At 35.3% G+C, this 21,321-nt stretch overlaps 2 protein-coding genes across 3 annotated transcripts; one reads left to right on the top strand and one right to left on the bottom strand.

The window, feature by feature from the left end:
* Positions 1-6,911: 6,911 nt before the first annotated feature.
* On the bottom strand, positions 6,912-10,880 carry LOC136204255 (uncharacterized). Of its 2 annotated transcripts, XM_065995479.1 has the most exons (10): positions 10,793-10,880; positions 10,585-10,679; positions 10,307-10,387; positions 10,165-10,214; positions 9,340-9,417; positions 8,483-8,540; positions 8,173-8,222; positions 7,893-8,001; positions 7,739-7,800; positions 6,912-7,120 (listed from the first exon to the last, which is right to left on the bottom strand). In XM_065995479.1, exons 2-10 carry the CDS (start codon positions 10,666-10,668, stop codon positions 7,081-7,083), a joined length of 612 nt encoding a protein of 203 aa, XP_065851551.1. In that variant the 5' UTR covers positions 10,669-10,679; positions 10,793-10,880; the 3' UTR covers positions 6,912-7,080. The 2 variants fall into 2 exon arrangements, with proteins under 2 accessions (XP_065851551.1, XP_065851550.1); XM_065995478.1 differs by lacking the exon at positions 10,793-10,880 and having other exon boundaries at positions 10,585-10,786.
* A 1,471-nt stretch (positions 10,881-12,351) lies between these two features.
* Positions 12,352-14,422, top strand: LOC136201901 (uncharacterized). The gene is made up of 3 exons (XM_065992276.1): positions 12,352-12,668; positions 13,160-13,321; positions 13,820-14,422. Exons 1-3 carry the CDS (start codon positions 12,405-12,407, stop codon positions 14,171-14,173), a joined length of 780 nt encoding a protein of 259 aa, XP_065848348.1. The 5' UTR covers positions 12,352-12,404; the 3' UTR covers positions 14,174-14,422.
* The last annotated feature ends 6,899 nt before the right edge of the window (positions 14,423-21,321 follow it).

The following is a 21,321-nucleotide window of genomic DNA, read 5'->3' as shown; positions in this document are numbered from 1 at the left end:
GTTGTCATCGTGACTTGCTCAGAGCTCTCGGCCAATCAGATTTGTGTATCTTCTGTCCTCGGTCAGCTTTTGGTCAGCTCAGCAGAATGTCTCTCCTTTTATGGCAAAGTCAACTAGACAGCATACTGTGTCGTCTGAACTTTACCCAAAGTAGAAATACTTTGTCTGGAAGTTTTCCTTAGCCAGCTGTTGTCTTGTATGCTTTGTCGAATCAACTCAGCAGCTTCGTTCCGAAGTTGTTCCCTGAAGGTCTTCTAGATCCTTCTCATGCTGAGTTGCGTTTTGCACACAGCGACATCGTTTTGATAAACGCGGGCTGAGTTATCTTGAGTTGTTTGACTTGGGCTTTGACTTTCGTATTGGGCTTGTGCCTTTTAATCCTTATGTCTTATAATCAATTTAACTCAACATTGAACAAACACATTAGTAGAATAAATCAAAGCATTTAAACTTAGTGTGTTTAGAATATGTTTTTAATTACACTTAAACAATTTTGTCAAATCAAAATTATGTGGAAAGGTGTTTCAACAAGGTCTTCCTCTTGACCCATCTTCCCCCAAAAAGTGCAGGAACAAACGTACCTTCTGTTCCATGTCAGTCATAAACTCAATGTTCGCACCAACTAGCCGCGAAGATGAGCTCAGGCCATTCTCCTTTTGGGCCATTTCCATTTTGCTGTTCGTGCGAGGTTTTTTTCATAGTTATCTGTAACTTTTCCTCTTCCTCACTATCTCCACTATCAAGGAGGTCAACCACGGCCTTCGCATCATGCTTATCAGCCGGTGTCTTCGTAGATAATCACTTTAATCTTCTATACCTTTTGGGCTTCTTTGACACATTCTCCAAATGGGTTTTAGCCTCATTTTCCTTCACTTGGCCCGCGTCGTTTGCTTTGCTCGCGTCGCATCCTATCGAGCCCCTAGTGATTGGAATGCCTTTTAGGAAGTTCTCATCCATTCTAGCCTCGGGTTCGACATTCAACACACCTCTCATACTTTGAACCACTTGGTTCGACTCATCCAATGAGGTAAACGACTGTAGCGAACCAGGGACCGCTTAATAAGCAACTCCAAGTGGTAACAGGCCCTCTTCGAACTTCATCAAATCAAAATCCATGATTACTTGGTGACTGTTCACTCTTGCAAAAATTGAAAGACATGATCAAAATTCAAGGCAAGATTTTAGAATTAAAGCTTATAACACAGAAGTAAACGCAAACATTAAGCCTTAAATCCCCACCCCAAACTCACCATGAACAGCAACCTCAACTGTTATGGATTCCAGCTCAGCCTGCTCCCCATTGGTGAAACGATGGGATGCCTTCCATGCGACCATCGTCTCTTTCGACCACTCTGTAAGGTGTGCCATTTGCTACTAATTCCAGATCGAATAACCCACAACCAGATAATGCTCGATCAACAAATCGACATCCTTTTTTTCACTATTCGGCACATTTTAGGAAAGCCACTTACTTCGTCTCAGGACCCATAAACGGTCTTTCCAACAACCTTGTGAAGAATCCAAGGGATCCACATTCCAGTTCACCCGATAAGGGAACATGCCTCACGTGTCACTAGAAAGAATCGATGCCTCCACTCCGATAACTTATCCGATAATCCAGAGAACACGTTGAAGTTCGAATGAGAAAAGGTGATGTGATGCGAACGAGTACTTTCATGGGCTTAACAAACTTGCGGAGTACCAGCCCGTAGTCACCCTAAAACCTTCAACACAACACAAAGCATAAAAACCGACCATCATCCTCCATCCATTCGGATGAACCTGGTCGGGGCAAAGATTGTACTCCTCATTACCTCCACAAAGAACGGAAATAATGGTAGATGCTGTAATATCCCGAATTTTAGATATGGTTCTTTAAAAATAAATCTAATTACATGTATGTTTTTTTTAGTATTTGCCTTTGAAAAGAAAATGATAATTATTAATTTTTATATTTTTATATTAAATTAGTGTATAACTTATTGATATGTATGGTTTATTTTTAATATTAGAGCTGTTAGTATTATTTTGTATAAAAGCAATGTTGTTTTCAAAAAACTTTAAGATGTAGTGGTTTTACTTAATTATTTTATTATCTTAACAATATATTTTAGAATCCACTACACCTTGTTTATCTCCTATATTTAAGTTAGCCATTTTACTCCAACTCTTAACAAATAGATAAACAAATAAAACCGATTTTCAGGGATTAGAGTTTTCTGCAAAAATCAAATTCTTCTCCTTTTCGCCAAACAACTTATTTAGCCACATTTATTGATTTTGAGTAAGTTGGGAAGCAGTTGCTCTAACTCTTCAAACAAAAAGGTAATTTACTTATTAGTTGTTCTTTTGCAAAACCATATATATATAGTAATTGTTTTTCATGGTGTTAGAAATTATATTTTCTTTACGTATATAGTTTCCTTTAAACTCGTATTTTGATATCTTTTATTATATAAATTTACTTACTTCGACTCTCAAATAGTTTAATTTGACTCAATCTTATGTGGGTTATAGATTTAATTGAGTATGATAGAAAATTTTAGAGTAATTTAGTTGGACATGTTGATCGAATAGGAAATTTGACGGGTTCGGATGGATTGGGAAGATTGATAGCTAAGATTTGGATCTGACTATTATTCGGAGTTCGAGGTGAGTGGTAATTATGGTTCATGATACTATTTGTTTGATTTTGAAATTTCTATCATAAAATCTGTTTGATAAAAGTATTTTGTTTAAAATATCTTTCGGTCCTTTGGTAATTAATATTAATAGGTTTGATAAATATAGTTATATCCGATTTTTAAATTTATCTCCTATTTTCGTTCCTTTAAGACAGTTGTGATAAACTTTCCTAAAAATGTTTGTTCAAAATAGTCCTTGTTCTAGTTAGATGATAAAACATTTTCTTGAACTTAAATTTATTTGTCAAATATTCTCTGCATTAGAGCATAGGCTTCTGGGAACATGCCTTTTATACATAAGTTTTTTGATATCATTTATTTTATTTGAAAATGGAAAATTTTTTGAGGTTATATTTAATTCTGTTAATCGATTGATTTATTTATTACCGTTTGTATTGAAATTCTGAAATTTTATTTGAATTCTATCATCTAGATATTTGAGTTATTTGAATTTTTTTATGAGATTACACACTTTGAAACCGGTACATGTGCTCAGTATTATCTGTATCTGTTTTCATGTCTCACTGACCTTCATATTAGGTTTGCATTATTTGGCATTGTTTTATCTGCGTGTGTGTTGGTCTTTGTGCCAGTTATAGTTGTATTAGAATCATGCATAAGGTCAGTGAAGACATTTTGTATCTGTATCTGGTAGCGATACCATCTATGTCTATTATTTGGCCTTTGGTGATGTGGATTATCATCACTCTGATGTTACTGTACCGTGGTTTTGATAAATTTTGTAATTTAATTATTATTTATCGATTGACTTGATTTGAGTAAATATCGCAATATTATATGATTTCTTTGCACTATCATGTTTGATAAATTCTAAAACAACTTTGAAAACTTATCTGTTTGTCTGTCTGTTCCTTGTCTGTTATGTGCTATGATTATCACTCACTAAGATTTTCGCTCGCATAGACGGAAATCTCATACCACAATGATTTTATATTTTTCAGATTAAGATCTCTATAGCTGGGCAGACATTTGGGTTCGATATTGAAGAAAGATATTGTTATCGTACGTATTGGAGACTTTTGGATATTTTATGGTATATATTTCTTTACAGTTTAAGTTGTATCATTATGTTAATAGGCTTCATTAGTTAGATAATTTTTTTTGAAATTAAATTCGAGGCTAGCATAGGTTAAGGTAATCTTAATTTATGCGCCGGTCATGGTCAGGTTCGGGTCGTGACAGACGCATCCCTGCCTTAAACTGCTCTCCATGTACAATCATCTCTGTTAGCCCCGTGGCATTGTTTGCTCGCACATGACTAATCTCGCACGACTTGTCGATCCGATACGCAACTGATAACGCAGTCAGATCCTTCTATACGATTATCAAATGCGTCTTCTCTAAGGTCAAAGAGTCTAGTTTCTTCGGAAGCTCCGCCATGTCATACAGACGACCATCGGACCCGGGCACACCAAGACCCTGAGGCCACACTTTTTTGCACATCTGTTCGTACAAACTTTGCAAGTCCTCCCTGCCACTAACGAGGTGCGCATGAACCTTCAGAATCACTTCCACCGTTCCAAGTTTTACCCCACCAACCGGTCTCGCAACGGCAGGCAAAAACCGAACTACTAGTGCACTTCAAACTCGTTTTTTCACTACTCTTGATTTCGAGGTCCCTTCGCCACTTGCTCTTTCACTATCAATCTTGCATTTCTTGGAACGACCGCATATGGGATCCGTCAAGGTAAAATTTCCCAAATTATTAGGAGATAACTTCACAAGCTCTTCCCGATTCGATCCACCAGACATACAAGAATGACTAATTAAAAACCCAAGTACCCCACAACTAAGCAAAGCAATTCCTTTTTCTTTGATTTTTCCCAGCTTTCTAGATTAGCTTTCAATTCTTTTCTTTCTTGAAGAACAATTGACGGGAGAAGCACTAGATCTTCTATTTTATGATTGGAATCGACAAAACGGGGTTTAGATTTCTCTCTTCCCCTTTTATCTTTTACCTTTATAATTAATTGAAGATGTTTTCCATTATTCCTATATGCCATATTGCTATGATTAGTTTGTCTATGAACTAATCCCCATCCAATTTGGGATGGGGATGAAATTGATTGTATGATTTTGTATGATTATGGACCTAGGGTTTATGTGGTTGTTATTGATTGATCAGATTATGCATGCTTAATGCCTTGAAAATGACAGAAATAGGATTATTACTAGATATGATTCGATGAAGATTATCTAGCCTGAAGTATATGTGCTTAATGCCTTGAACCTGACAGAGATAGAATTATAGATAGATATGAAACGGACAGGAGATTATCTAATCTGAAATTGCATGATTTGGACTCGCTAGGACACTAGGAGTGCGACTTCATGGCGTGGGCTACGACTTTAGTCTTAATTACCAGAAAACATAATGCTTTACATATCCTAGGTTATATGCCTAACCAAGCCGTTAGCTGAATGCATGTAAATAGGTTATATGAATCTTGATCACGTTCGTATTTCTTGTTAGGGTGATTACCGTCAAATTAATAACAAGAATATAAGCCTGAACCCCCCCTGAAACCATACATAGGATTTAATCAAAGGATCCCTCAACCTAGATTTTGCCTTCCATTAATTCACCTTCTACCATGTTAATTGTTCACTTCATTGCTTATAATTCATATTAGTTAATTACTCTTACCCCAATTTTATTCAACCCCCTAAATAATCAGCTCAGCCTAAGTAGATTTACCAATTATAACGAATAGTCCTTGTGTTCGATCTCGTGCTTAGCACATTATTACTTGTTGCGATAGGATACACTTGTCCTATTAACTGCTATATATTTTACGAGCATCAACCACCTACCTCCAGCATCGAACAAATTCATTCGAGAGCACATCACCAAAAAGGTCTGCGCCAGTAGAGCCGTCACAACCAGCATCACGATAGCCACTCATAACGACCCGCAATCCTGCAAAGTACGTTCGCAAGCGACATGACACACATTCAATGGTTCGTCTTTTTTCTTGTTCTGGGGGGACTACTTGATGAGGGATGTGGGCCAAATCAAAGCCTTCGGGCTGGAGCCCACTAGCCCTTGCACTCTCTATATAAAAGAGATCTTCACCACCAACACACTAGTCGGACAGCCACTACTCTAATCTCTCTCTCTCTACTTGTGTGCGAACGCTAACTTGACTGTCGGAATGTTCCCAGGGACCTTTGACGCAGGAACGAAAATAAGTATATAAGAATCAAAATAAGGAAAGAAACAATAATAAGTTGTATGAAATTTAATATGATAAAACTTGGTAAAATCGTAAACCCTTCGGGATTTTATCAACTGATGAACTTTAATATAAATATATATAGTAAATAGATTTATTTACATCATACATCAAGTACACTAAATTCAGCCAATAATAATAAGTTGTAAAGTTTTTTTAAAAAATGATTCAGAAAGTTTTTTTTTTTTTTCTAAATAAACACGGTTAACATAGAAGGCAACCATTCACAATTTGATTAAATTGCATTCATCATTTTATTCACCCCTAAAAACAATATTTTAAGCAGTTTAAAAACATTTTATATATCTAACGTAGCTACATGAAAAGTATAAAACCTCATTTTAAAGGGTAAACTTTGCAATTTTAAAAATTAAATTTGATGTTCGAAGCTACCATTTATAGTAACTAAGAAATAATGATAAATCATAGACCCCATAATGTTTTTTTCCTTATGTTATAGTAACCATTCATAGGTTACTTCAAAAAAAATAAAATAATAATAAATCATAGACCCCATAATGTTTTTTTCCTTATTGAATTTCTCCAATCCTATTCCCTTAATTAACATCGTCTATCATGATATCCATGAGCAGCACTATAGTGTTTAGTGCAACGAATTTCAGAGCAGCGTCACTACAAAGGTTAAATAACTTAAATTTCAGCCTTTAAAAAAAAAAAAAAAAAAATTCCACAAACGAAAGCATTGTGCCACAAGTTTAAGGGGATATCCTTGTACCTGTCTGTGAGGACACTAATCTGCTACTACCCATATGCTTATGGACCTTGAGAAAAACTTCTAACCTAAAAAATGCTAAACTTTCAGTTATTATCATGAATGGCTCCACTCATATAATAAATTATGATTCGAGTTAAAAAGGAGGTATAAGATATCATTAACCCTTTCCTTCCTTTATGAAGGTTCCTAATCCTTCATCCAGTCACACCTTAATTTTGCAGATAAAACCGTAAAAAGTTCAAATATCTTCTTCTTCCCATGCGAAAGGCGGTCTTAGAAGACAAGGAAAAACGAGAGAGATGACACATAAGGTTATGGAACATTTAAGCTTAGTTAATTCCATCATCAAATTTACATAAGTTTAGTTGCTTCTTAAAGTTCAGAACATCACTTTGCACTTGCTTCATTCCACACGTGAAATATTATCCATTTCAGCACTCGTTCTGCATAATCCATCATTTCGTCAACATACATATAATAAAATAAAAGCACCAAACAGTTAGGATCAATTGTTGAGGCAAACATTTTCAAATCCAATTTCACATGCACATACACAGATTTGTAACGTTTTAAAAGGTATGCTTTTTCCCTGTAATCCAATTATTAGACCAGTATGGTACATTAAGATACTAGAACATGCAATATTGGAATTCAAGGTGATTATCAAGTCAGTTCCGACAACAAAAGACATTCAGGAGCTTCCATAATAATGCAATTCTAGCTGCTTTTGTATTAAGATATTGACAACTGAAAGATAAGTTATATTAGCACTACAATTAACAACATCAATCGGTAAGAAAAAGGTTAGGATTATTTTCATGATAAAAAGAACTATCAACAAGAATATCCTATTCATTGCAAAACAACAAAAACTAGAATAATTGTGGGTTTTAGACAAAAATTCAAATAGGTTTCATTTAAACAACGACACTAATCACCTCAAGGCCATATATGATTTCATGTTGCCTTGAAATTTGGATTATGTACCAAAAGATAGAAGAACAATAAAGCGAACAAAATGCTCTATTCAATACCATTTTAAAAAGGCAGTCAACACTTACTTGTGGTCAGAAGGATTCGGCCTGATTTCATAAACAATATTTGCAACGAAATCCCTCTTCAGCTGTTGATCACATATATGAAAAATGTTCCAATTAATAATGCTTTCTTCAGAAAATAAATGATACCACCAAATTTGATCGTGAACAGCATTACCTGTGTAGCTTCACCTTTAAAGCCAATATAGTGTATCCTACTTATATCACCAGCAAAACTATCAGGGAAGTGCAATGTAATACTTGCCACACCTTGAAATTTGGCATATCTGTTTACATGAATCAATATGACAATGGGAATACAAGATAACTATCATACCAAAATTCATAGTAATAACAAAATGCAGTTGCCAACTTGACATCGTGTACCTCTACAAAATGCAACAAACTATTTGGATTTAAAAGAAAAGGCTCGTATGAGTTTGAAAAGGAATTATTACCTTGTCTGGTACTCTAACACTCCTTGTAAATTTTCAACCAAATCCCACTCCTTGAAATGGAAGAAAACATTTTCCTAATTAAATTTAGTGCTGATAATAGCAATTAACTTTGTTGTCGTGTGACCAAGAGGTCACGGGTTCGAGTCTTAGGAGCAGCCTCTTGCCAAATAAATTGGCAGGGGAAGGCTTGCCCCAAGTACACCCTTGTGGTGGGACCCCTCCCCGGACCCTCGCTCAGCGGGGACGCGTAGTGCACCGGGCCGCCCTTTAATAGCAATTAACTTATCAACAAGTTGAGATGAAATAATACCTGGATGGCTTGCATACTTTGAGCATCTGAGAAATCCATGGCATCTCGATTGATGAACCTAAAATAGGTACCAAAGAAACATATTAGTATTTTGCATCAAATGAAATGTATCAAGTGAATGAATGAAAAATTATGAAAGAATATCATACAACACCCCATGTAAATTAAATATTACTGTCATACATTTGATCTGTGTCTACGAAGCTAACACAACTAGGGGCATTTTTTAACATTTCTATGCATTGACTTTCATACCCTGTAATCCCAACCCCATGTGCTCCACTTCTTTACCAAAATCCTAGCCTTTTGCTTTCACCAATACCCAGGGTATGAAACTATTAGAAAGTACAAAACAGCCAGCTGTTGATTTAATTAGTTGAATACCGGAACTCTCTTAGAGAGAGCCATGCCCGGAATTGAAAACCTCGACTGGAACCCAAAGGTAGGATAGGTAGTGAAAGCCCATATCTAAACCCACTCAACAGCCTTTCCTTTCACGCAACCAAGATCTATGTTCTCAATACCCTATAATTACAGAAAGCAAGGCGTGGATAAGAGATGTCTTGTGCCGGGAACCCATGGCAGTAAACCAAAAGCTAATAATAATAATAATAAATCCTTGAACATGCACACTCTCCTGGGGAGAAAGGCTTAGACAGCGGCACATCTAATGACACAAGTACAAGGCAAGCTGGGAAACAATGACAAAGCCAGAAATGCCAGCTTGCCTACATGGTAGTGCCTCAGCAATTTGTCATCTTAAGTCTTGGTTCAAGGCGTATCCTTAAATGAACATAAAATTTGAAAATATTTGCTACAGTCAAAGAACAGGTCAGAAAAGTGCTGGAAAAACTCACGCTCTCATCTTTGAAGGACTTGTTCCATGCGCACCACCAACAATTGCAATGCTCTTTATCTTAACATCTGACGTGAATCTATCGAACAGTAAATAGAGATCATGAAAGCAGTTATAGACGAAGATTTCCAAGGAAAGAATATGCAACAGCATCAATAATTAAGAAAATGCTCCATCGAAAATGAAAACAGAAAACCTCAACCATTGTGACTGAAGGTGAGGGCTTTGTGAAATGATTCACACTCACTGTAGAATGTTGAATGTTGAATGGAATCGAATCATCACAGGCAACTAAGAGAAAAACAAAAAAGAAAAAGAACTGCTCTACTTTCCTCTCAGAAAGAAGTGGTTACATTCGAACCAGAATGTAGCATACAGCAGTGGAGGTTGTTTCAAAATCTGAAAGACCAATTTTCAAATTTATAAAAATTTATTTCCAGCAAGCACGTGAACAAAGCAACGAGTGCAGGCTCACATGACTATGGTTGTTAAAACATTAGGAAAGCCATGAGGAAAAGTGCAATCATACTTTCCAGCAGAAAAATCATCCAAAGGAGCGGAAAGTGCACTTCCTCAAATTGTAAATTATGATGCATGAGAATATAAAAACTGGTAAGATACAAGATGAGGAGTCATCAGCATATAAAGGAACTGCAAATGTATACATACACACTACATCTCATCAATTCTTTAACTTATAAGAGACAGACCATGGTGAAGTAGAGATCACAATTGACAAGCAAGTGCTACTAGATTAAAATCAAACACTATACTATAACAGTAGTTTAGAACTTATGAAGCAAGGCAAAAAGAATTAGTCACTCACGGGATATAAACAAGTAACTCGGGATCACCCTCATTGCTTTCCAAGTGTTCCTGAAAAGAAAACAAAGATAAAGACAAGACTTTAAAATACACTACAATTACACAAATTATAATTCTTAAAAAAGAAATGAAAGTGAGTATACTCCATTGATGTCTAGGCGTTGCTCCCAAGCTTTAAAAACCGACTTAGCACTTCCATGAACGGCTTCGTTTAGAGCCGATACCTAAGCAACAAACAAAACGGAACGATTTAAAATCCAGAAATCGAAATTTCATGAAAGAAGGAATGATTTTTTTAGCAATAGCCACCATACACGAATTAAAACGCAGGATTGGAAATCAAAAGAGGATTACAAACAGTACCGAATTAATTGATAAGATAAATAACACGAAACAGAATTGAAGATGAAAGAGATTTTGCCTTAGGTAGGTCTATGTGCTTGTACAGAGACCAACTAGAGGAGCAATCATGATCTTCACAGCTATGATCATGTAAGCACGCCATTTTCTCTCTAACTGAAATTGAAAATTCTCAGTTCAGCAGCAGCGATAAGAAGAAACCATAAATGATGCACAAGGATCAAGACGCGAGACGAGACACATGCCTCTTTCAAGAAATCAAAACTCACCGTTCCGTTCTATATTAGATCCTCTGTTTGGTATTTTTACTCAATCTAAAGTACTCATACCTGAATATTAATTGCGTTAAAAAAAAATACTTGAATATTAATTATAAATAAAAACTTCCCCTTAAAAAAATTATAAATAAAAAAATGTATTAAAAAATTAACCAAATAATAATTTAGACAAAAATACTTGACTCTCTTTTTATGGGTTAAGTGTGAAAATTATCTTAAAAATTGAAAGATTGGGCAAATTACATTAAAACTAAAATTTTAAATATCAACAAGTTAGCAACATTGTTTTACAAAACAATTTACTTTTTTGTTTTCTTAAAGTTTAGGTAAGGGTAGGTCTACCCACTCCCAAGGTCAGGGCATACCACAGACCTCAAAGTGGGGAATCGAACCTTAAACCTGTCAAGCAAAGGTTCAACGCCTTACCATTCGGACCAATCCTCATTGACCACAAAACAATTTACTAACATTTAATAAATTAGTTTTTTTAGAATTACTTTAATACCTTGAATCTGTAAAATATTATTAGCTTAGAGACTAAATTAATATCTAGCATTTGCATTAAATTGATTTTCTGGGCCATTTTTTAAATCTTTTATATACCCTTAACTCTATTTTTATCCGTATTATTATGAATTATGAAAATATTATTTTAGATTATTATTTCATTGATTTTTTAGAAAAAGCCGATTAAAAAAATAGAAATACTATCAATACGAAGAGCATTATCTAAATAATTAGGAGGAACGACATTACTAAAGTGCGGTCAGTGAATGCATAATTAGAATTGAAATATTAGCAATGGAACGAGAATGATCAGCCATTGAATGGACACGTCATTTGTTAATCTAGGGACAAAAGCTACAGAACGATCTGAGCGGATAAGTAACAAATCTCGAATTTCTTCTATAACCACCACTCTTTCGACATCCATTTCTTTCATTAGTACAAACTAAGATGATGTGACAGTTTTTTTCATTTATTAACCATGGATCATGTCATACTGAAATTGAATCTCCTCTCCCAATCCTCCAACGAATACCTTTTTGAATAACTTTAATCAAACTTCCTACGTTCCTCCAAACATAATTAGGGTTATTGTCCAATTTAGAGGAAAAGAAAAACCCGCGAGCATAGTATTTAACTTTGAACAATCTGCTAACCAGCATATTAAGAGTATCAATAAGTTTCCAAGCATGTTTTCTCAATGCTGTCAAATTAAAATACTGTAAATTTCGAAAACTCAACTCACCATGATCTTTGTTCGTACTCAACTTATCCCAGTTATATCAGTGAATTCGTCAAACGACATTCTCCTTTATACCCATAAGAAAGAATTCATTATCTCCTGCGGTTATTGATTGTAGAAGCATAAAGTAGTCATGCCAAAAAAACATCGAAACTAAACAAACCTTCAATAGGTTTTTTATCCATTAATTTTTAATAGTTTTTTTTTATTTGAATTTTCGTATTTTTATAATGTAAAATTTAAGGTAATTTTTTTATAGTGCGATTAAAAAAAATATTAGGGAGCGGGTATAGTTAAGGGCGATGAGTATTTTTCACCCAAATCTAAATTGTAAGTTGTTCGAAATCTGTAGAAATGGAGATTATAGAAGGAGGCGAGGGTTCAGGCGGGGGACGATATTCGCTGAAACCGACGAGGATAAACAGCGAGGATATATTATTTTGCATAGATGTGGACGCTGAGTCGCTGGTTGAAATGAAAACCACTGGCCCAACTGGCCGACCTCTCACTCGATTGGATTCTATTAAGCAAGCTATTCTTATGTTCATCAACGCCAAGCTTACGATCAATCCAGATCACCGGTTTGCCTTCGCCACTCTCGCTAAATCCGCCGCTTGGGTACCCACTTTCTCCCAATTTTATACATTTCGTTCGGCATTTTGTTTATTGTGTGATTGAACTTAAGGAATAATACTCAAACGCCCTTGTATTTTTTTTTTCCTTTTATCTGGCTAGAGGTGTTCATGTTGCTTCTTGATCATATATGCTTGAAATCTGCGTAAGAAGTTCTGAAATCTCTATTAACTTTGCTTTTTTTTTTAATGATAAGTAGCTCCTAGTTATAACATGATAAAATATTGCAATCACGGTACTATTTATCCATTGGTGAGGGTTACTTGATGTTAATTAAGTTTGGGGTTTTTAAGGGAGTAGCTGGACTTGATTTATGTCTACTGCAACATTGAATTAGCCATGATTGTGATGTATGCAGTAAAATTGTAAATTAGATGTGAATTCTATATTAAAAGTAATTTGAATTGGGTTTTCTGAAATAAATTTTGCCCAAATGGGGATATAAAGTTGCTGAGTTTATTGTTTGATTTATATAGCTACGAAAAGAGTTCAACAGTGAAGTAGAGTCTGCAGTTGCTACTCTTAGGGGGCTCTCAGCTACTACTTCGTCTTCAGGTCAGGCAGACCTCACACAGTTATTCCGCTTAGCAGCTCATGAAGCGAAGAAATCACATGCTCATAACCGGATTTTAAGAGTGGTAAGTACTTCTTGCGATCACTAGCACAACTTCTAAGCACATGCTGACTCTTACATAAGATATTCTACAAAGTATAACTTGTTAACTCTGAAGCTGACAGTTGTGTTCAAGAAGGATAATATAATCCTTCTATTGATATTTTTTCGAAATTAGCTGAATCTTTTTGTTTCCAGGTCACTTGAAAACATTATTTTTCCCTTTTTATTTTGCAGTGTGTCAATTACTTGTCACTACACAACCCTTTAATATATTGATTGGGGATGTCAGTTTCCTTATAAGTGAGCCATTCCCAATTAAAGCTTGTTTCATACACTCGGAACCGAACACAAGATTAAGCTTAAGTGACTAGAGACCCTTTTAACTCAACCCAACATTAATTGGTCCATTTTACTTTATGTGAATTTCATGAAATGATTAGTGATTACTGTGTTTTACTTAAAGTTTACGTAGTGCTTTTGTGTTTTAATAATCATGGGCGTGAATTCTGTGCTGGATCAGATTCTTATCTACTGCAGATCATCAATTCGGCCACAGCACCAATGGCCTGCAAGCCAGAAACTGTTCACCTTTGATGTGATTTACTTGCACGATAAACCTGGACCAGACAACTGCCCGCAAGAGGTGTATGATGCTCTTGTTGAGACCCTTGAACAAGTTAGTGAGTATGAGAGCTATGTTTATGAGACTGGGCAAGGACTACGTCTCCTCCTCCGGTTCATGTCGATTCTGTTATCCCACCCTCAGCAACGTTGCACACAAGATGACTTGGACATACCCAAATCTTTGACAAAGAGATCGTCAGCTGGTGATCCAGGAATTGCAGAAGACAGTGTTCCTGTTACCAGCCAATGAGACTACCTACGAGTTCATGTCTCTTTTCTGTTTTGTGGGGGTACTAAGCTTCTGCTTAAAGTTTAAACCTTTGATTTTATATACGTTGTTGAGCTTTTGGCGAAGTTAGTGAGGACCTCCAATGTTTGTGTAGAAGTTGTGAATTCATCCTTTATATGGAATTCTAAATGGACTTGTAACAAGCAACGCAAAATGTTGAATGTATTTATCCTAGCTAGTTAGTGTTTAATAAATTATTTGACTTTACAATGATTCTCTACCATAAAATTTTAATAATTTTAATAAGTCTATATTATGGTGACTGATTAAATTTATTTCATAAATTTTTAATAAATCTATATTATGAAGTTTATATTATGGTGACTGATTAAATTTATTTCAACAGTAATTGGCCAATTGAAAATTATTGGTCTCAATGTTTATCGCTGCCTACATTGCTTGCACCTGTTATTATCAGTAGAACCTCTATCCTTGAACATTTCTTCAAAACATTTCCGAAACACAAGATATTAACTTAATAATATAAGAAATTATCGGATAAAATATTGAAAATGATCAAAATTAATAAATAAAACTCGCTTATTGTACAAAATGGCATTTGCATTAAAAGGTCACATATATTGTTCCATAAAAAAGATCTTAACCAAAACTTCCATAATTTCTATATATTAAACTTCATGAACATTTTCAAATTATCTTTTACATCATGATATTGTTATGATAAAATTTAAAATGGAATGGTCGAAAATTGAGAATTATAATTATATTGTAAACTATATCGATACATAATATATATATATATATATATATATATATATATATATATATATATATATATTCAAGTGTAGGTAGCCTATCTATGGCACAAATTGATGTGAGAATCTCCAACATAGACCTAAAGAAAAGGGCTGAATCATTAAAGACAGTAAAATTGTTTCACACATCGTGTGCATCAGGCCACAAGATATGTGAGGCCAAGCCAACCTGACTCAAAAACCAGAAGTGCAACGACGGGATGAGTCACATTCCACTTGGCGTGTCATCAACCGCTCGGTGTGTGAGGATCATGTGAGGACGGGACAAAAAGGCCATGGGAAAGCAGCAAGACACCTACACGCCGTGATCGCCAAACTGAAGATATAGAGGACAAGGACTGACATCTCCTAAATTACTATTTTGCCACTATCCTATTTACGGCTTTGCCATTGAGCCTATTTTCCTTTTTACCATTTGTACTACCTACCATCTTACCTCTATTCTCTCTTATTGGTTTGTAACCCTAGTGAGGGTATTTTAGTATTTTTACTTATTTTAAGGATGTATATAAAACTTTTTATTTGTAATGAACATATTATTAATATGATAAAAAAGTTTTAAGGGCATATTAATCAATTTAAACCTCTATTGGATATTAACCTAACCTTCTAAGTCCTCTGCGATTTCATGTAAATATCACAAGGACTGGTTGTTTAGGCGTATTTATTTCCAAATTGGGTATGAAGATGTAATATCCACTAAAAAAAGGAAGGGATAATTTTGAATTATATATGTTTGAAGGTATATGCATATTTAAATCTTGAGAAACATTTGAAATAAGTAGGGATTGTTGTTGATAAGGTACCACTCATAGTTATCCAAATTAATTTCTCCATTGAAATTAATTGAGAGAGAGATCTGAATTATTGAAGTGAAGTCCATGGAACGTGTGGTGGAATCTGACATAATATTAGATAAAGTATGAACTTGGTATGATACTTAAAAAACATAAAATAAAATGGTTGACAAAAATAAGATAAAAAAGAGTGGGGTTTGCTATCATATAGCATGTTCTCGCCAACTATATCTACACTTTGGGAGATTCTTATCTTTATTAATAAAAAAGGCTATCTTGTTTAATTTACGCATTACATCTATTTGTTCCATTAAAAAGGCTATTTTGTTTTTTTGTAAGAAAAAGAAAACAAAAGCAAACAAAACAAAAACTAACCCGGGATTAACCTGTAAAAACTAACCCCCACCATATCCTCCAGAAGGATCGAGGAGAGAAAGGCCGGAGGAGAAGGATAATTAGTGACTCCCAAACTTCCTTCATGACCTGCAGCCGCCAGACGATCCGCCACCCTGTTCTGCTCTCTAAAGATATGACAGAAAGTAATAGAAGCAAAGGAAAGGCAGAGCCTCTTGATCCCTTTAATAAGATTCTTGCCTTTCATCCTAATAGCTAAATTGCTAGAAATTAACCTGATAGCTTCCTAATTATCAGATTCAACACTCAGATTAACAATCCCCATACTGCTGGCCAGTGCAAGACCAGAATAAATACCCCACAACTCGGCTAAGAAGGAAGACCCTATGCCAAGATTATGCGAGAACCCAAAAATCCAAGCACCTCATCATCTCTCAAGACTCCACCAGCAGCAATATTACCATTAGCAAGACAAGATCCATCTGTATTGAGCTTTATCAACCCTTCTCGAGGTCTTCTCCAGCAAAGAAAGTGAGTAGACTTCCTTTGAACATAACGATCAAAAGAATCTTCCAAAAAACTATTAATAACCTGGTAGACCTTTTTAGCAAAAAAGTCCACCAAGTCAGGGATATTAATAGAAACAGATTCAAAAATCTCCTTATTCCTCCAATCCCAGATTTGGTGACAGACAATTGAAAAGAAGATTTCTCCATGGTCTAGATTAGAAAGCAATTTCCCACTGACCCCATCCTCAAACCAATCCAGATTAGAATAAGAGAAGAACATATCAATCATATTACTGGGGAGAATTTTCCTCCAAATACCTCTACTTTTCTCACAGTCCCACAGAGCATGACAAATAGTTTCTTCATGCCCTCTACATCTGCTACAATCTCCCGACTCCACCAAATGGCGTCTTTTCCTATCTGAATTAGTAAGAAGCCTGTTCTTGATCCCAAGCCATAAGAAACTTCTAACTCTGTATGGAACTTTTAATGACCAAATCAACTTCCAAATAGCAGAATGAGGCTCTTCATCACCGTTGTTAAAAGCTTCAAAGGCTGACTTACAAGTATAAGCACCGCTGTTGGTAGAAGCCCAACAATAATTATCCATATCCTCTTCCATGTTACTAATTTTAACTCCTCTAATTCTAAGGAGAGTCTCCAAGCTAAAGAAAGCCTCAAATTTAGACCAAATCCAATCACCTTCAGAATCAACCACATCCGCAATCTTCCAGTTGCAAAAACTAACAGGCGGAAGAGAGCTACAAACCTCTAACAGAGGTTTGTCACCAATCCACTTATCATGCCAGAAGCTGATCATCTTACCATTTCCCACATCCCAACCGATCCCAGTACAAAATTCTGAGAAAATAGAACTCAGGCCTTTCCAGAGGAATGAACAAATAACCACTCTATCTTTGGGCCCTCCAAAAATCTTATCTTTTCTATATTTTCCACAAAGTAAGCGAACCCATAGCGCCGTAGGATTTTGCCACATTCTCCAAAAAGGCTATTTTGTTTAATTTACGCATTATGTTGCAAACTAAAACTTTAAAGTTAATTAGAATTTTAAATTAGAGAAAATTATAAAATTGGGTTAAATGGGAGGTTCATTTACATAATTAACTCATTTACTCAACCTACTACATATCTAGACTAATTTTGTGTGACTTTCCCATAATACACCTAACCTTCCCACTTTCCACACATCGCGAACGGCCGCTCGCTCCCCTATCTCCTTGGTTACGCGAAAACTTGCTCCTCCATTTCGTCAAAATCACAATGGATTTCTTTTTTCCCTCTCTTCATCTCTTGATTCTGCAACTTCCTAACCCTAGAAAATGAAGCCATGGTTTTTCATCTTCCTGTTCGTTGCTTGGTTTCTTTCTTCTTGTTACCATCAAAGAAATGGTTTTTCTACGTTATTTCCTTCGTTCTTCCCATGTTATCATATTGTTATTGTCGTTTTTGGGGGTGAAAGGGGCGAAAAAAGTAAGTATCTGTTGCTTTTTCTGCGTTTTTTCATGAATACACTTCGTTAATCGATAGTTTCGCAAAGCTTTGCGAAGAGAAAGAGCCTGGAAAGTGACGATCTACTTCGTGAATCGATGATTTCGCGAAGATCTGCGAAGAGAAAGAGTCTGAAACGTATGGATCTACCTCGCGAATCGATTAGTTCGCGAAGTCTGCGAATAGATCCTCACGGTTCAGACCTCGCAGACTTCGTGAAAGCATCGATATGCGACGTAGATAGACACGTTTCAAACCTCGCAGACTTCGTAAAAAAAATCGATTAGCGAAGTAAAATCACCTCTTTCCCTGCACATTTACATTCGCATGCTTCGCTAATCTTCATTTCGCGAAGCCAAAATCGTCTTTTTCCTTGCCTAATACGATTAATTTTTTCTGAAGGTGGTTGAATACGTAACATCCCTTTCTGGAAGGCGACGTACTGGGCTGCAGGGGAGATGATTTTCCTTCCTGTATAGGGATTAACTTCCCTCAAGATTGACACATTCACTCCTAAAATGGTTGGCTAGGAGAGATTGTGCCAATCTTGGGGTGCACCATGGGACACGTCCATCCCATGTTGTCAATCTTCAAAGTGAACCTAACTAATCTGGTACCAATTTTGAATCGGATGAGTAATCTTGGTGTGCACCGTGGGACACGTCCATCCCAAAAGGTCTGGACTGCCATTTTTGAGATGAGAAAATGGAATTCCAGACCTTTTGGGATGGATGTGTCTCATGGTGCACACCAAGATTACTCATCCGCTTCAAAATTGGTACCGGATTAGTTATGTTCACTTTGAAGTGATTTGTTAGGAGTTTATTGTGGCAATCTTGTTGTAAATTTTGATAATGTTATGATTTGAATGTTGTTATTGTGGCAATCTTGTTGTAAATTTTGATAATGTTATGATTTTAATGTTAGAATCCGTTGTTGCTTGCCATTTTTTGTTATATACCACTTCGCGAATTAGCTTCAAAACATATCCATGCTTCGCATATGCGAACTAAATTCATCAAGTAAAACAAACTTCAGCTTCACAGGCTTCGCATATGCGAACTAAATTCATCAAGTAAATCCAAACATTAGCTTCGCAGGCTTCGCATAATATGCAATCTGCGAAGTCAGACGGGAGGGGGCGAGACACGCGTAAATATTGAGGGTATTATGAAAAAGTCACACAAAATCAGTCTAGATATGTAGTAGGTTGAGTAAATGGGCCTCCCATTTGACCCAGTTTTGTAATTTTCCCTTTTAAACTATCAAAATCATTAATTAGGTCTCTGAACTAAAAAAAATTCAATTGAGTCTATGTCCTATCCTAAAATCAAAAATGTGTTGGTTCAAAATGAGTTTGGAGAAGAGGGTCTGAAACTGTTCAACTGAATGATTTCGATGAGACCTCAATCGATGATTTTTGTTTATAATTGGGATTCAATTGATGATTTTTGGTTAGTTTAGGAACCTGATTGATGATTTGGAAAGTTTAAGGTCTTAATTGATTTTAGAATCTTAGTTTAGGGAGCCAAATGGATAATTATGTCTTTAATTTATTATATATCTTATGCTAAGTTGTTATGTGAAAATATCCAAGGGGTTAATATTTTTATGTGAATGACAATTTTAACATTTTTGTGTGAATGATGTTGGAAAAAATTGAATAAAATTATATATTAATTTAAATACTAACAAACACATCCTTTTGTGAATAGTTGTGTCCGTCATGAATAGTCATGTTCGTACGTAAACAGTCATGTATGTCCGTGTATAGTCGTGTTAGTTCGTGAAAAGACATATCTTTTCGAGTTCTATTTATATAGAATGGATTGTCAAAATTCATAAGTAGTTAAAAAGCTGTTGAAGAAGTTGTTGAGAAACTCATTGTCTGTTCGTAAGGTTCTTGTTTTTCCTACTCCGGTGATAACGAGTCTACACACGGTTTGAGTTCGCTTGCGTAATCTGTTGTATCCTGGGAGACGATCGTCAATAGCGACAACATCTGTCTCAAGGAAACTGCTAATACAGGCTTCGGATTTGTCTAACTCCATTCTTTTGATTTTCTATTTACTGTTAATATATTTTTCTGTGTTCGTTTTGGTTTTTGGTTAATCACATCTAACATTTTTAAGATAAACGTAATCATTTGTCTTACAAATGATAATGAATTGTCGATACAATGGCGTTGTCTATTTCGAACAGTTTTTTTTAAGGTCATATATCATTTCATTAGATGAAATAGAATACAACATGCAAATTTATAAATCTACAGATAAGATGAACATTTTCCGCTCTTACTAAGACTGAAAGAAGTATATAACGGAGGTAGATTCGACAGAAAAAGAAATTGGATAAGAAATATAGATTTTAAACCAAGAAAATGAAACAAAAACTAAAAGTGAGGACGCCTCTAAAAAAAACCTGGTTAGAAACAAGATGGAGTGACATAACAACAATAACGGAGGATTGAAGAAGCGATTGTGTGAGAATATACTATATAAATGTGAAATCTCTCAACTTCTTCTTGAAAGTTTTTGAAAGGAGAAACCATTTCCATTTTATTTTCCATAAAATATAAAGTTGGCGAAAAAAATGCTCTATTTTTTTAAACTGCTAATTCTTTACAAATCCTTTAAAATTTCAAAAGAATTTGTTATTTCCAAATTAGCTATGAAGATGAAATTTTTTTGAATGACCATGAAGATGAATTTAATAAGCAGTTGAAGGTGTAGGAAAAAAATTATAGGGATAAATGGAGTAAACGGACTTTGACCTATTTAGTGATCCATTTATGGCCCATCCGTAACCTAGCCTGATTAGGATTAGGATTAGGGTCAGGGTTTAACACTCACATTCATTGGACTATAGACATCTGAGTGAATTAATTGCAAAGGAAATTTGGCTCTAGTAAACTTATCAAATGGTTTTCAAAACATATTTCCCTTAAGGCATGATTCACATGTAGGTAATTCAACTTTTCTCGCCGAAGAAGAATTAGAATTTTGACTTTTCAAAGTCAAGAAGAAGAAGAACTCGAGGAATTTTGAATTTTCAAAGTAAAAAAGTATGATTTTTTACAATATTACCTCTCGACACGTCAGCAATTTTGACAACGTTATGCCTTTTGCGTTGATTTTGCTAACGGAATAAACCACCTAGTTAAT

This window comes from Euphorbia lathyris, chromosome 8, assembly GCF_963576675.1.
Source record: "Euphorbia lathyris chromosome 8, ddEupLath1.1, whole genome shotgun sequence".
Lineage (NCBI taxonomy): Eukaryota > Viridiplantae > Streptophyta > Magnoliopsida > Malpighiales > Euphorbiaceae > Euphorbia > Euphorbia lathyris.
Note: the sequence above shows the minus strand (reverse complement) of the source record. Positions and strands in the feature narration are given on the sequence as shown.

Coding starts and splice junctions, on each gene's coding strand:
- LOC136201901 (XM_065992276.1), top strand. CDS start 12,405: ATGGAGATTATAGAAGGAGGCGAGGGTTCAGGCGGGGGACGATATTCG. Junction 12,669..13,159: donor TCGCTAAATCCGCCGCTTGG/GTACCCACTTTC, acceptor TGATTTATATAG/CTACGAAAAGAGTTCAACAG. Junction 13,322..13,819: donor ATAACCGGATTTTAAGAGTG/GTAAGTACTTCT, acceptor GTGCTGGATCAG/ATTCTTATCTACTGCAGATC.
- LOC136204255 (XM_065995479.1), bottom strand. CDS start 10,668: ATGGCGTGCTTACATGATCATAGCTGTGAAGATCATGATTGCTCCTCT. Junction 10,215..10,306: donor AACGCCTAGACATCAATGGA/GTATACTCACTT, acceptor TTTTCTTTTCAG/GAACACTTGGAAAGCAATGA. Junction 8,541..9,339: donor AGTCCTTCAAAGATGAGAGC/GTGAGTTTTTCC, acceptor TACCTATTTTAG/GTTCATCAATCGAGATGCCA.